At 40.6% G+C, this 12,890-nt stretch overlaps 1 protein-coding gene across 1 annotated transcript in view; it reads right to left on the bottom strand.

Annotated features, from left to right (window-relative positions):
• Positions 1–12,481, bottom strand: part of angpt1 (angiopoietin 1) — a 55,926-nt gene extending 43,445 nt beyond the window's left edge. Inside the window, exon 1 of the mRNA XM_058619965.1 lies at positions 11,576–12,481. Within this exon, the coding sequence (XP_058475948.1) occupies positions 11,576–11,989 (414 nt within the window). The 5' untranslated portion in view covers positions 11,990–12,481. The remainder of the gene's footprint in view (positions 1–11,575) is intronic.
• Between the last annotated feature and the right edge of the window lie 409 nt (positions 12,482–12,890).

Here is a 12,890-nt window from a genome sequence, read left to right as displayed (position 1 = left end):
ATTGAAACTCTCATAAAACAGGTGGCCAGACACATGTCGAGTGAATAGTAAAGTTTCTGCTTGTCTTATAAATATCTAAATAAATGAGCTCACTAACCATTTTGACTATGACTGCTCCAAATATCAAATGAGGCTGGCTTACAATGTTTTGATTTGTCAAATCATAAAAATCAGATCAATTTATCAGTGACATAAAACAGAAAAGAAAACCTCCACTCCCGCCTTAATGCTTTGAGTAGATTTTCATTAATAATATTGAGGTATCCATATTAAAGCAAGATGGTCAGAGCCGTGTGAGGACCCATTAATATCTTCCTTCCAATGAACTGTGTTTTTGAGCGCTTGAAAATGCAAAAACTCATAAGATTATGCACACACGTGAGTCATGGTTAAAATGTACGTGTGGAAAAGGTTCGGTGAAGAGGAATGGCAAATAAGAAGTGAGTGGGGCAAATTATCAGAAACTCCACTATAGAGAGTCTGATCTGAACCAAACTTGCTATGATTGATAAAAGTCCCACTTTGAAGACATCCATGATGAGATGGCATGGGGGCACGGATGCAAGGACTGGATATTGCTGCTTGCAGCTACCTTTTAAATCCTAAATATCACCAAAAAAATGGATTTATCCAACAGCCAGATTAAAAAAAAAGAAAAAAAAAAAGTGTATTAGGATAAAAAATGTGGTATTGGCACTTTGCTATCCATCAAAGCTGCTCAGACAGAGACGGTGATTTTTATGAGGACTTCTGACTGGTGATGTACTACATTATAAAACAATAAACTGTAACACCAGGAGCTCCATCATTTTACTATGTCTCCCCTTCACATCTGCAGTCTCTGTGCCAACTCCTGCCACGGTAATGCGTGTGGAACGTCAGAAGGTCTGGCTCAGGTCCCAGACAAGGCAAACACTGCTCTGGATACAGTTAGGAGTTAGAGTGTTTCTGTTTTCAAAGCACATTATGCAGATCATGAACTTCTATATCTCTGTCTGTGTGTGAGTGACCCTGAATGAGATGGCTCACCAATCACAGCACTCAACTAATAAAGTGGGACACGCTAACACGCTCCACGGCCCAAACCACCCACATAAAACAGACACAGAATGTAATCAGCCTGCCACTCCGCACAGCTCCAGACTGTCTACCATCATCTGTAACTGTAAATGAATGCATCACATGATATTCACCCAGCAACTCCTGTCTCTCAGCAACACAGAGAGACGAGGAGATTAAATAAATAAGTGAGGTAATTCCCAATTGTGACAACGGCTTTAAGAACTAGTGGCTCCCATCCCAGCACCGCAAGAACAAAACAAAAATAATAGGGCCAACCATTAGTCACTTGAAGGTCTTTGTAGCCCACACTGCGCGGGAGTGAAAGTGTTTATCTTTCACCCTGTATCTTGTGCTCGGTCCACGTCTACGTAGTTTTCCCTTTCCCATTCACTCTCGGGGTGTGAAGGGTCACACAAATCATGGTTCCATGCATACCTCGGTTTTGGCGTCACACTTCGGTACGAGTTTGATACAACAGGGAAAACAATAAAAAAAACAAGAGTATGGAATGTTTTTCTGAAAAATGGTGCAGTCACTATTGGATAGCCGTACGACCAATCAGACCAATGATCCCGAGCGACGGAAAATATGTCTACAAATGTGCTTGTTGTGGTTTTCTAGCAGCGATGTCTAACTTTTTAATTAGTGATGGTGTCCAATGATTTTTGTCTGAGGCAGGCAAGGCGCTTTGAAACACCCGAATCGAAGACAGCTGCTCTTTGGTGGCGGCCATGATTGTTGTCATTGTGTTAAGTTAAGACTCTAGCATGTCAGGGGAAAACACCCAATTTGGGATAGGTTCCCTTTTTTGCAGATTCTGTAGTTGGCTTATACGGCATCCTTGCCAGCGACACTGGGTTCACCTCGGCTACGGCTGCACACGATATTAACATGAATTGTTATAAATATCTGCAACTTATGTGAATGGTGTTTATACCTCAGAGAGAGCTGCTGTGTGTGACACTCACAGAGAAGCTGTCTGTGTTTATGCATTAAAACATTCAATAGTGTGTTTTTGTGCATGACATCATCATCATCACTGAAACAATCATAAAAACAGTTCCTCTCTTATTCTGCTGAGGCAGCATCTCTCAGCTAGTGCAACAGAGTGAAGAAGTTGATTTATATAGCACATTTCAACAACAGCAGCGGCAGCAGCATTAAAAGGTACAAAAGGCACAATAAAAAACAATAAAACACAGAATGAAAAAAGAAAAGAACACAAAAAGAAAGTTTTTTAACGTAACACCCAGTGCTTTATTTTGTGATGTTTTTCTTGCTGCTTTCCTGGTCTTCTATTGCTGCAGGCTATAGGCTCGTCATTGTTAACAATGCCAATCAGTAACTTTTACAAGGTATTTCGCTCCATGCAAACAGCGTAACAACAAAAATGACAAAAATCAAACTACGACTGTCAAACATTACATTACATTACATTACATGTCATTTAGCAGACGCTTTTATCCAAAGCGACTTACAATAAGTGCATTTAAACATTTGGGTACAAATAAGAGCTAGAAGTAAGTAAGAGCTTCAAGTAAATCAAACTATGAAGTGCTAGTCATAAGTGCGATATATATATATATATATATATATATATATATATATATATATATATTTTTATTTATTTATTTATTTATTTTTTTTTTTTTTTGTCATTATCGTCTTAGTCGAGGTAGAGTCGGAAGAAATGTGTTTTTAGTCGGCGGCGGAAGATGTGGAGGCTTTCCGCTGTCCGGATGTCGATGGGGAGCTCGTTCCACCATTTGGGAGCGAGGACAGTGAACAGTCTCGAGTTCTGTAAATGCCTCTGCGATCCTCTCAGTGAGGGGGCAGCGAGCCGGTTTGTTGATGCAGAGCGAAGTGGGCGGGCTGGGGTGTAGGTTTTGATCATGTCCTGGATGTAGGCTGGACCGGATCCGTTTGTAGCAAACAAATACCAAAGTGCTGTGATTGCAAATCATTGAAAGTTTGTGAATTTGAAAAAGTAAAGTTGAAATGTCTTTCTTGTTTGTTACGACACCACCTACTGTTTCATGCCCTGCATTGCTTTATGTACAAGGACGAGGCCTACGCACGACAAATGTCGAGTCATAATTACTTGCGGTGTTGTGGACACTGTCTCTCTCCTACGTTGATGTGAGATTCCATGCAGAAAGTAATGAGAAAGTAACATGAAGCAAGAGAGGGCAAATGACGTGATGTCTGGGAAATGCAAATTCCAAGATCTCTGTCTCACCAAAGAAAATTACAAGGACTGGCTTTGACCAAGATCCCAAGGACAATCACTTGTCCAGATGCAGATCGTGCTGCAAATCAATAAAAGTGGACGCCACGGGCGCCGTAAAGTCCTTGAATTTGATGTCAACCAAGGTGTGACTCAGTATTATTAACAGTTAAAGAAGCAGTGTATGTAAGAGCGCAGCCATCATGGAATCCTCACTCAAAATATGTGAAGTTGGAAATCCAGATTCAGGGGGTGGAAATTCCGAGTTCCGACTATAAATGGAATAGTGTGGGTACTGGCATGAGTGCTTATTCTGTGATGCTATGAGAAGAATACACGCACCGCTATTTCACATGCTTCCCCTCAGTCCTGAAGGATTCTAAGTCTAATTTGGATTCTTCAGTTTCTTATTTTTGAAATCAAAGTGCTGGACAACTGACGGTCAAACATCCACTCAGAATGCAAAATCTGTCGGGGGAGATGGAGTCAGAGAGGTTCTGTGGGGAGCACCGGCCTTCAGAGACGCCTCAGGAATCTCTGGTCCTTCAGAGAGCTCAAAGAATCAACGTTGGGAGAAATCATTTTCAGAGACAACTCTCAGAAAACTTGGACGAGCCTAAAATGAGGCATTTAGCAGGCGCATTAAAACTTTCATTCTCCTGTGCCAGAATCAGCAAGGAAACATGCATGTTTCTCAGTGTTATCTTTCCCTGGAAGTTAAAAAACGTCTGACACATTATTGTAAATTCACACTGTGTCGACATCCTGTGGTATTCACTGCAAGGGCCTCAACCTCTCATACATTTTTTTCCATGGTGATTCACTTCCCTTGACCGTCATCAAACTTTGATTTACAGCCAAAATGAACCTGAAATCTGGAGGAAAATAAACAGCAACAGATACGAGAAAGTAAAAATGATCCCTGGCTCTGTTTATCTACAACAAAAATACAACAACGATAAGCTGGTTGTATGACTCAAGTAAGTTCAAGCACAATCATCAGGCTGTGATAACACCACAGTATTAATTGTGACTTTAATGTCTAATGTTTCGCTCTATCTAAACCTTTATTATCTCTTAATCACTCAGCTTTAGCAGTGGCAGAGATACAGTCATGATCTTTGTGACCGTAACACACTTATTCACTACTAACAGCTTCCTCTTGTCTGCCCAACATAATATTATTTATACTCATTCTTTAAAAAAAAAAAGTTTGCTCTTGTTTCAGCCATTTTTGTAAGAAAACATTCAAACGCCTCATAGTGCAATAAAATATTTGAATATCACTTTCACCTCTACAACTCGCTGAAGAGCAATTGAATCCATAATTCTTCTAAAGCTGCTACAATCAATGTTTTTATATTGACAGAGGATAGAATGACCACCACTGCATAAAAGGCTGTTTCTTTCACACACACACACATGGTCTTACATGAGGTAATTTCATCCTTGTTGTAGCTACAGACTCTCAACTCTGCAGCTTCACGAGTGTTTTAATGTCTTTTATAGACAAAGCCAACACAGTAAGCAAGCCACTATTACTGCGGGTGTTTTAGTAAGCTTTCTTACTGACTTTCTTTTTGTTGTTTACTACAATATTAAGGACGATGAGGAGAATATCTTTAGACTGTACCATGGCTCCACTAAATGGCAATTAATTTATAATATATTTTGGTTTTGCGAGCCCTGATAAATGTCCAGTTTACCTTTCTACCAAAAAGTATGATCATCTAAGTGTATAATTGCTTTAAAATACGAATTGTTTGGTTTTTCAATAAGCCTTTTACATGTACTTGTACTTAAGGCAAAGGTGTTCGGCCATCTTGCACTGCCATGTTTCTACAGCAGCCCAAATGGACAAAAACCTGCACAAGCATACGTTTCACATTTTGAACGGGAATCTTATTACGCAAATAAAGACAAAACAACAAAAGGAAGAACATTGTGGACTGTTGAGTGAAGTGTGAGAATCAATGCTAATGTTGCTCTTTGTCAGTTTTTTCACGCTGTAGAGCACTCGCATGCATAAAACCTTCAACGATCAAATGAAGAAAAATGAGCCGCATTACTGGAGTGAATACACTCTAGAGTGAGTGGAAACACAAACGTATCAGAGGAAACACTCCATTTACTCCACAGATGCAGCAGTGGGTGCAAAGCTACAAGCTAGCATCAGTGTTTTCAGACGGGATGCCATAAATCCTGTATCCAGTTCGCCAAACGTATAACCTGGTAATTAAAACAAAATAAATCTCCACTTAAGTTACCACCAGAGAGCGAATGGCTAAAATGAGTGATGGGAAAGGAACCACATGCTTGCTTTATAGCTGCAATAAGATAAACGCGACAGATTCAAGTGTAAAGCCAAAATTGCCAACTTGAAATTTACGACTTCATTCATTGCTCCTATGTGCAGGCATATACCTGCCTGTTCAGTTTGATTCATGCCATTTGCTGCAATGAAATATGATTTAAACAAAAAAACAACAAAGTGGCTCAAGTTATTGACCGTGACAAAACTACTAAACACCCATAATGCCCCTTTTCCTGAAAATCCCCAACATTAACAATCCCGGGCTGTATTTTCGTCTTTTCATCCTATTCCCATGACATGCTAAGCCTAAAGCTCCATTTCCTTTTTCTTTCTGCCATCGTGCGAGTACATCCAACAACTTTTTTCTGGAAGCTGTTATTGCAGTGTCCTTAAGCTATTACCATGGTTTCCTCTTTACAAGTTTTGGGGTCAGGAAGAAGGAACTCTTTATCCCTCAGAGCGTCCCCAAGCCCTTCTGCATCATGCGATTGTTAGTTTTGGCGCACGTCATAAGTGAAAATAAACGCTCATCGAGGAAGTCACCCTGGAAAATAGATAGGTTTCTCCTCGGGTCCCGAGGCACTCTGTGTGGCCCTGTCCTCGTCTTTAGTACAGGAACATATTCACTCTTTCTTGTATGAACTCCCAGAATGGACATGAAACAAGCTGCTAGCCCACATGCTGCAGCACAGTTGTGTTCGCCGAAAGGCAGAATGATGAGAATTTGACTGGGATAAGACAGCGACAATAGTTTTTCTCCATCTATTTCGGTCGACAGCTTAGTTTGGCACAGACCGTCTTTCTCATGAAACTCTGCGATCTGCCTCGCTCCACTGTCTCCACCAGGAGGGAGACGAGAGGATCTGTTACATTCACTCCCAACAACAGAGGCATCATTTGGCGTGCTCAACCTTTTGTCAGTGCCAAGGTTTTATTGTCCTTGAATTATTAGAAAGGTAAGAAGGACGTTCTCAGGACGCACTGGGAGATAGGACTGATCCTTCAGGACCCCTGAAGCCCAGCAGCTACAACAAACACCCCGTGACATGTTAAAACCATAATCATTTATTAAGATTGCTGAAAACTATAAAGTTGCGAAATCGAAGTTTTCCTAATCTTATTTGCTCCATTTGAATTTTTCACATTTCTGATTTAACTTAATTTAATTTAATAAAAGCTCTGGAACAGCCAATTCTGTTTTCGGGAACTGGCGTGTGTGTTTTAATGGAAAAGAAATATGTAAATATATAATGTACAGTATATAATCAGTCTGCAATCAACTATGTTCATAATAGATTGATCAGTTTGAGAGTTTCTATGATTTGAGACTCTTAAATGTAGAATTGTATAATAAATTCTAATAAAATTGGACATTTTTTTATTATTCTCTGCCATTTTCTTATTTAAATTTCGATTGAAACCATGATTTAAGTATGGAATTGGTACAAGTAATGACAGTAACCAGTCCCACCTGTTTATTTACTGGTTTTAAAGATATCCTTCAACATTTTGGAAGGTGCACATTATTTAGTTTTGGCAAAAAACTAAACAAACAAAAAAAACAACCCAAGATTAATAGCATTTTTCCCTTACATTTTGAAGTTTAACAGTTTGCCAATCCCTTTAGTAAGCTGACAAACTCCTGGCTCCTTTTAACAGAGCGAGAGAGGATTTGAGCTCTTTATTTCAATTTTATCAGGAACATAAATGATAAAGATTTGCCAAAAATATCTGTAAAGCACATTTGAATCAGGGCCTTGGACATTTGTGCAACAAAGTACCAGAAGACTCCTGTTGGTGTTCCCATCAATCCTGGTTGGTATTTGTCAAAATACACATTTATCTCAGTGTTTCCCAACCTCTCTGTATGAGGGTGTGACCCAAATCCCCCACTATAAATCATAACAAGAGCAAAATTGTGCATCAGGTATCGACTCATTTTCAGCCATATCTGTAACACCTAATATCGTTTTGACTTGAATGAATCATTTGAAGGTAAATGGAATTAAAACTTAATTGAATGCACATCATTTAAATCTGCTAATAACAATCCATGTGTGCATTTGACTGGAGGATTGAATAAAATCGATCAATCCTCCAAGTTCATTGCTTGTCCATTTGTCGTCTGCTTTCTTGATTTATTCTTCCTTTTTTTAAAAAGCGGCACGGGTCAGTTTTACTTACTTGTGCTACTTAGAAACATTGTTTTACATGTGAATTTACTTTCCTTTCCTGCTGCATTTTCACTCAGCGACGAGAACAAGGCTCGTTTGAGGTGTCTCGCCTTGCAGGCTGACCAGAGGAGTAATCCTTGGACAAACACAAGTCACCTTTGACTGGTCAGGAATGTTATCAGGGTCCATATACTTTACTCCTGCATTGAGGAAGGAAAGATCTCAGACTTGAAATGCTTCCCCAGCAGCTGCTAGCTGCATCACTCTAACTGTCCACCCCCCACACTGGACTGAGCGGCCAGGCACAGTAGTGCTATCTGGAACTCTGTCTCTCTTCCATCCTTCTCTTTCATCAGAGCCGGCTGGAGCAACATCATGGCCAGTTTTCTTTCAGACAAGGAGTAAAAACGCTGGTGTGATTAAGATAGATGGACTGAGCGGGACACTTAATCTTCTGTCTAATGAAAAATGTTAACTGCATCCCGATGTGTGTGTGTGTGTGTGTGTGTCCCATGCAGCATAATTAGCCTGAATTACCAGTGTGTGTTTAAACTTTCCCTGAAATTCCTTTCTTATTCTGATCTGTTAACTATTTTTGTTTGGTGTTTTTTCATTTCCAATTGCACGTTTCGGGGGATTTGAATTGTAGTGAAAAAGCTGCTATATAGGATCATTGTTGTTGTTTTTTTCTTTAAATCTCACATCTGTAGGATAACATCAGTGTCATCAGTTTTTTTTTTTACACTCGCCCACTTTTACATCTAAGGTCTCATTAGTCAAACCTTCACTCTACCACTGCTGCAGTCATGTTTATCGTGCCATCATAGACAAATGAGGTCCATCGAGCAAAGATAAAGCTGCTGTTATTTCACCTCTGCTCTTTCTTGACACATGGATCACTTTTGGGGGCTTTTTGATGTCATCAATCAAAAGTGTGCATACAGTACTTTTATATATATATACACACATATATTATACATATATACATATATACATATATACATATATATATATATATATATATATATATATATATATATATATATATATATATATATATATATGTATACATATTTTATCCATATACCTGGGTAAACACATTGGGACACATTGACATGCACCATGAATAATAAGCTGATCTCAAAACAGCCCTCATTCAATATTTCATTTGAATTTGGACGTTTATTGGGTATCCTCTGACACTTGCCTCCCCAGTCACAGACTAGATCAACATCGTGTCTGATGTATTTTGACTGAAGCCTCGTAAATTGATGAGGAATGGCTGTTTCCTTAAACCTGCAGGGTGAAATGTTTACTCTCAGAGAATTTGGAATTCGGGAATGCAGCGGAGGAGGAGGCCAGACACATTTGGGAGGACACGCTGATTGCTAATGAATAAACTTGTGGGATTGGCTGATTATTAAAACAATCTGGTTCTAATTAGATTTCACCAGTGGTGTGCACAGATATTTGGTTCGGGCATGGGTGAAAATTAAAAGGGCACCTACTGTGCACCAGTGGGGCAGGCATCACTAGTAAGTAGTAAAGTGCACCTTTGGGGCCAAAGGGACAGCATTTCATGTGACCCTCTATATGGACCTCCACACCTTATTGTTTAATTAAGCTCAAGTCGCATTTGATGTTTTTCACCTTTTAAAGAGCTGTGTCTGTGACGATATGTAAGAAAGCCTTGGTATGTTATCGATTATTGAAATCTCAATGAACTGTTGATTTTTTTTTAAGGTCTAATAAAATTGTAACTTTATTGTAGGTCGATATTTTATTTGATTTTGCCTGATACAAGAAGCAGCCGGCCTCCACATATTTTTACATGACCTAATCTGACCTCCATCCATGTTTCTTTTCCAGTTGTTCCTTCTTACATTTATGCGTGTGGGGGTGGAGTGGCTCAGTGGTTAAGACCGGTACCCTGTGTGCCAAAGACATCATGGTCGCAAGTTCGATTCCACCCCTGGCTGATTGTACTCAATTACCTTGTAAGTCGCTTTGGATAAAAGCGTCTGCTAAATGACATGTAATGTAATGTCATTTATCTGCATATGTACAGGAAAAGTATAGAACAGTCCTCGTTCTCTTACAGAAATATGTATTCAGGAGAATCTCATGGCCCCAATCTCACTTTGGTGAACATGCTCATCAGCTACATCAGCTCTACTTTATTCTGCCTGCCATTAGGTGACTTTTTGATGCTCATTGCTTATCCCACAAAACTCTGACTATATACACACAAATAACTATATACAAAGAAGAGTTGTACAAAGTCTGTTCACACTGGGGTTCTAAATGAATTCATTTGTTCCAAATTTAGTAGTATTTGTATTGAAATAGTTCTAGAAATGAAACATTTATTTACAGATTTAGATTCTGCAGCTTAAGCAACGGGAGAATCAACAGGCAATGTCACCGCATCAATGCAGAATCGTCCGGGTCCACATTACGATGTAACTTTCCATTACCTTGTTTATTCACTTCACTGTAGCAGTTGCTCACATATTAAACCTGGAAATCCCATTTGAGGATCACAATATTGCGGGGGAAGTCAAAGAGCACAACAGCTGGTTCTGCCGAATGTGGGAAGTTTGTTTATTTGATTCATGTTCTTGTTTCGGGGCTGTCTTTGGAGACACAAAGTCTCAAACTTTAAAAAAGCAGCGCGGCTGCAAAGCATTATCAGCAACAGCCTTGTGATTCACACCTCATTAACATTAGAACCATATCTGAACAAAGTAAACACCTTGGTGGTTCTATAAATAAACACAGTCATTTAAAAGTACTTCAAAAGCATCAACATAATCAGTTTGTGTTTATTTTTATTCTATTGAGACATCAAACTGGTTAGGATTCAGTTTTCTCTTGTGTGAGTCTATATTTCTTTGGTTATACTCACACATCCTTGACTTGGATAAATAAAGGGAGCATTCTCTTCCTCCTCAGAGCGTCTCTGGGGACTCTATCTGACTTCCTGCCATTAAAGAGACAGCCCGCTGCAGAACAGGGGGTGACTGACATTCAACTACCTCTGCTGTGTGAGCGACGATCTGTGACACTCAACTGGACATGTGTGGAATTTAGTCAGAGGTAATTTACGCAGGAAAAAACAAAGAGTTTGGATAGTTGGCCAGAAAAGGACAGAGACGTGATGTGTTGGATTCATATTTAAGATGAATGTGTGCGGATGCCTCGTGGTTGTCAGGACAAAAGGTCCAAAACAGTTACATAACAACACAGCAGAGTTGATATCCTGTACAGAGTGATGGGTGACTCTGGCTTAAAAGTAGCTATTTGTTTTTAGTGAACACGATTGGATGCACTTTTTGAGCAATTCTTGTCCACGTTGCCATCGTTTTGTGTGAAAATGTCCTCTGTGGCAGCGTGACACCGACAAAAACCCAGAGAACTCAATGTCTAAACTACACAAACTCTCCTCCCGACAGACACTTTGACAAACAAGGCGTTGACGACGAGAAAACAGCAAACACAAGCTGGGTTTTAGTCTGAGAGCCTCATCGAGAAACCAAACAAGTTATCTTGTGAAGCCACAAACACATGCTCTGTGGAGACCACACACCCAGCGAAACATAAATATCTCAATAAACTATGTACTGCAGTGTGACCACTACAAAAGAAGCGGATACAGTTTCCTGCAAGTGCCCATCAGGACGATTCAACAGCATTCCTTTTTCTGTCCACTACTTGAAAGATTATTCTCTTTGAAATCATTTAGAAATATTTATTATAAAAGGTAAAGTTGCTGCAATTAGCCCGCCACCTCCTTACCTTGTGCAACCACTGGGTATAGTTCTCCATAATGTTCTCGAGCTGCTGGATCTTCTGGGTGGGAAACTCTGGCTCAGGTGGTGGAGCGTCCCTCTGCAGGGAGTTGGCGTTGTACTGCGGGCTACCGGCTTTTGCCTCCTTGCACGAGCCTCCGCCAGCTCCCTCTTCCTCAGGCAGGATGAAGGTATAGGTGCACTGGCCATGCTGGATCCTGTGGAAACGTCTGTTGCTGTAATTACTACTACTACTGCTGCTGCTGCTGCTGCCATTTGATCCACTGCTGCTGCTGCTGCTGCCACCTGTGCCACTGGTGCTGCTTTCCGTCCCTCTTCTTGGCTCCCCTCCTCCGCAGCTCGCAATTACCAGAAGGGCCGCCAGCGAGAGCAAGTGGTGGCCAAAGTTGTACCTCAGCATCTTTTAATTTAAAAGTTACAATTGAGTTTTTGTTTCTTCAGCTGTGTCGTCTTCTTCTTCTTCTTCTTGGCTGAAAGTTTCCTTTTTTAAAGTTGGATCAGAAAACGGTGAAGAACACCGTTGGCCTGGAACATGTGTCATCCATCCTTACATTGGAGCGCCAGTATTGAAAGCCACAGCAGACTCTTAACACGGACACTTAGACATGCCAAGTCCCTCAAAGCTCCTTTAAGATCTCGTCCTGGCAGTGAAGTGTGCACACATTACTTTCAGTGTCTCAGTCTTGTTATAAAACCTTGATGTTCCTCTGGATCAAAGTCAGATGAGAGCAGGCTGCGTGCATGCTTTTATCAGTCTGTGGCTTTAGTGTAGGTGAGGTGGGATGGTGTCGTCAGACCTCCCCTGGTGTCTCTGCCTTCCCTTTCTCCTTTGCTGTCTGGCTGGACGACTGGGGGAAGAGTGAGAGAGAAAGAGAGAGAGACGCTTACTGTGAGGAACAGCTCCAAGCTTCAGCACACTGTGCCTGCCCCTTGCAGAGCCTGCAGAGGAATGTGAGTATGTGCACGGACGAGTGTATGTGTGTGTGTGTGATCCTGGCAGAGTGGGGACCCCAGCACAGAGGATGTGCTTGGAGTATAAGGATCAGTTTACAGGCTCTCTGACTGCAGACTCATGCGGTTGACCTGCCTTCTTCTCTTCTGTGTGTTGACACAGAAACTTTGCCTAAATGTGTGTGTTTAATTTATCTCCTCCTCTACATACATCTCTACTCCCTCTTATGCAGCACTATACACTGACAGGTGCTTTATTACACATGGAAGGTATATTTCAAGAGAATTGTTATTGTGTAACAGAGACACATCATCATGCAAACTTAGATCTTTATAGAGATGATCTTTTT

This window comes from Solea solea, chromosome 20 (genome assembly GCF_958295425.1).
Source record: "Solea solea chromosome 20, fSolSol10.1, whole genome shotgun sequence".
NCBI lineage: Eukaryota > Metazoa > Chordata > Actinopteri > Pleuronectiformes > Soleidae > Solea > Solea solea.
Note: the sequence above shows the minus strand (reverse complement) of the source record. Positions and strands in the feature narration are given on the sequence as shown.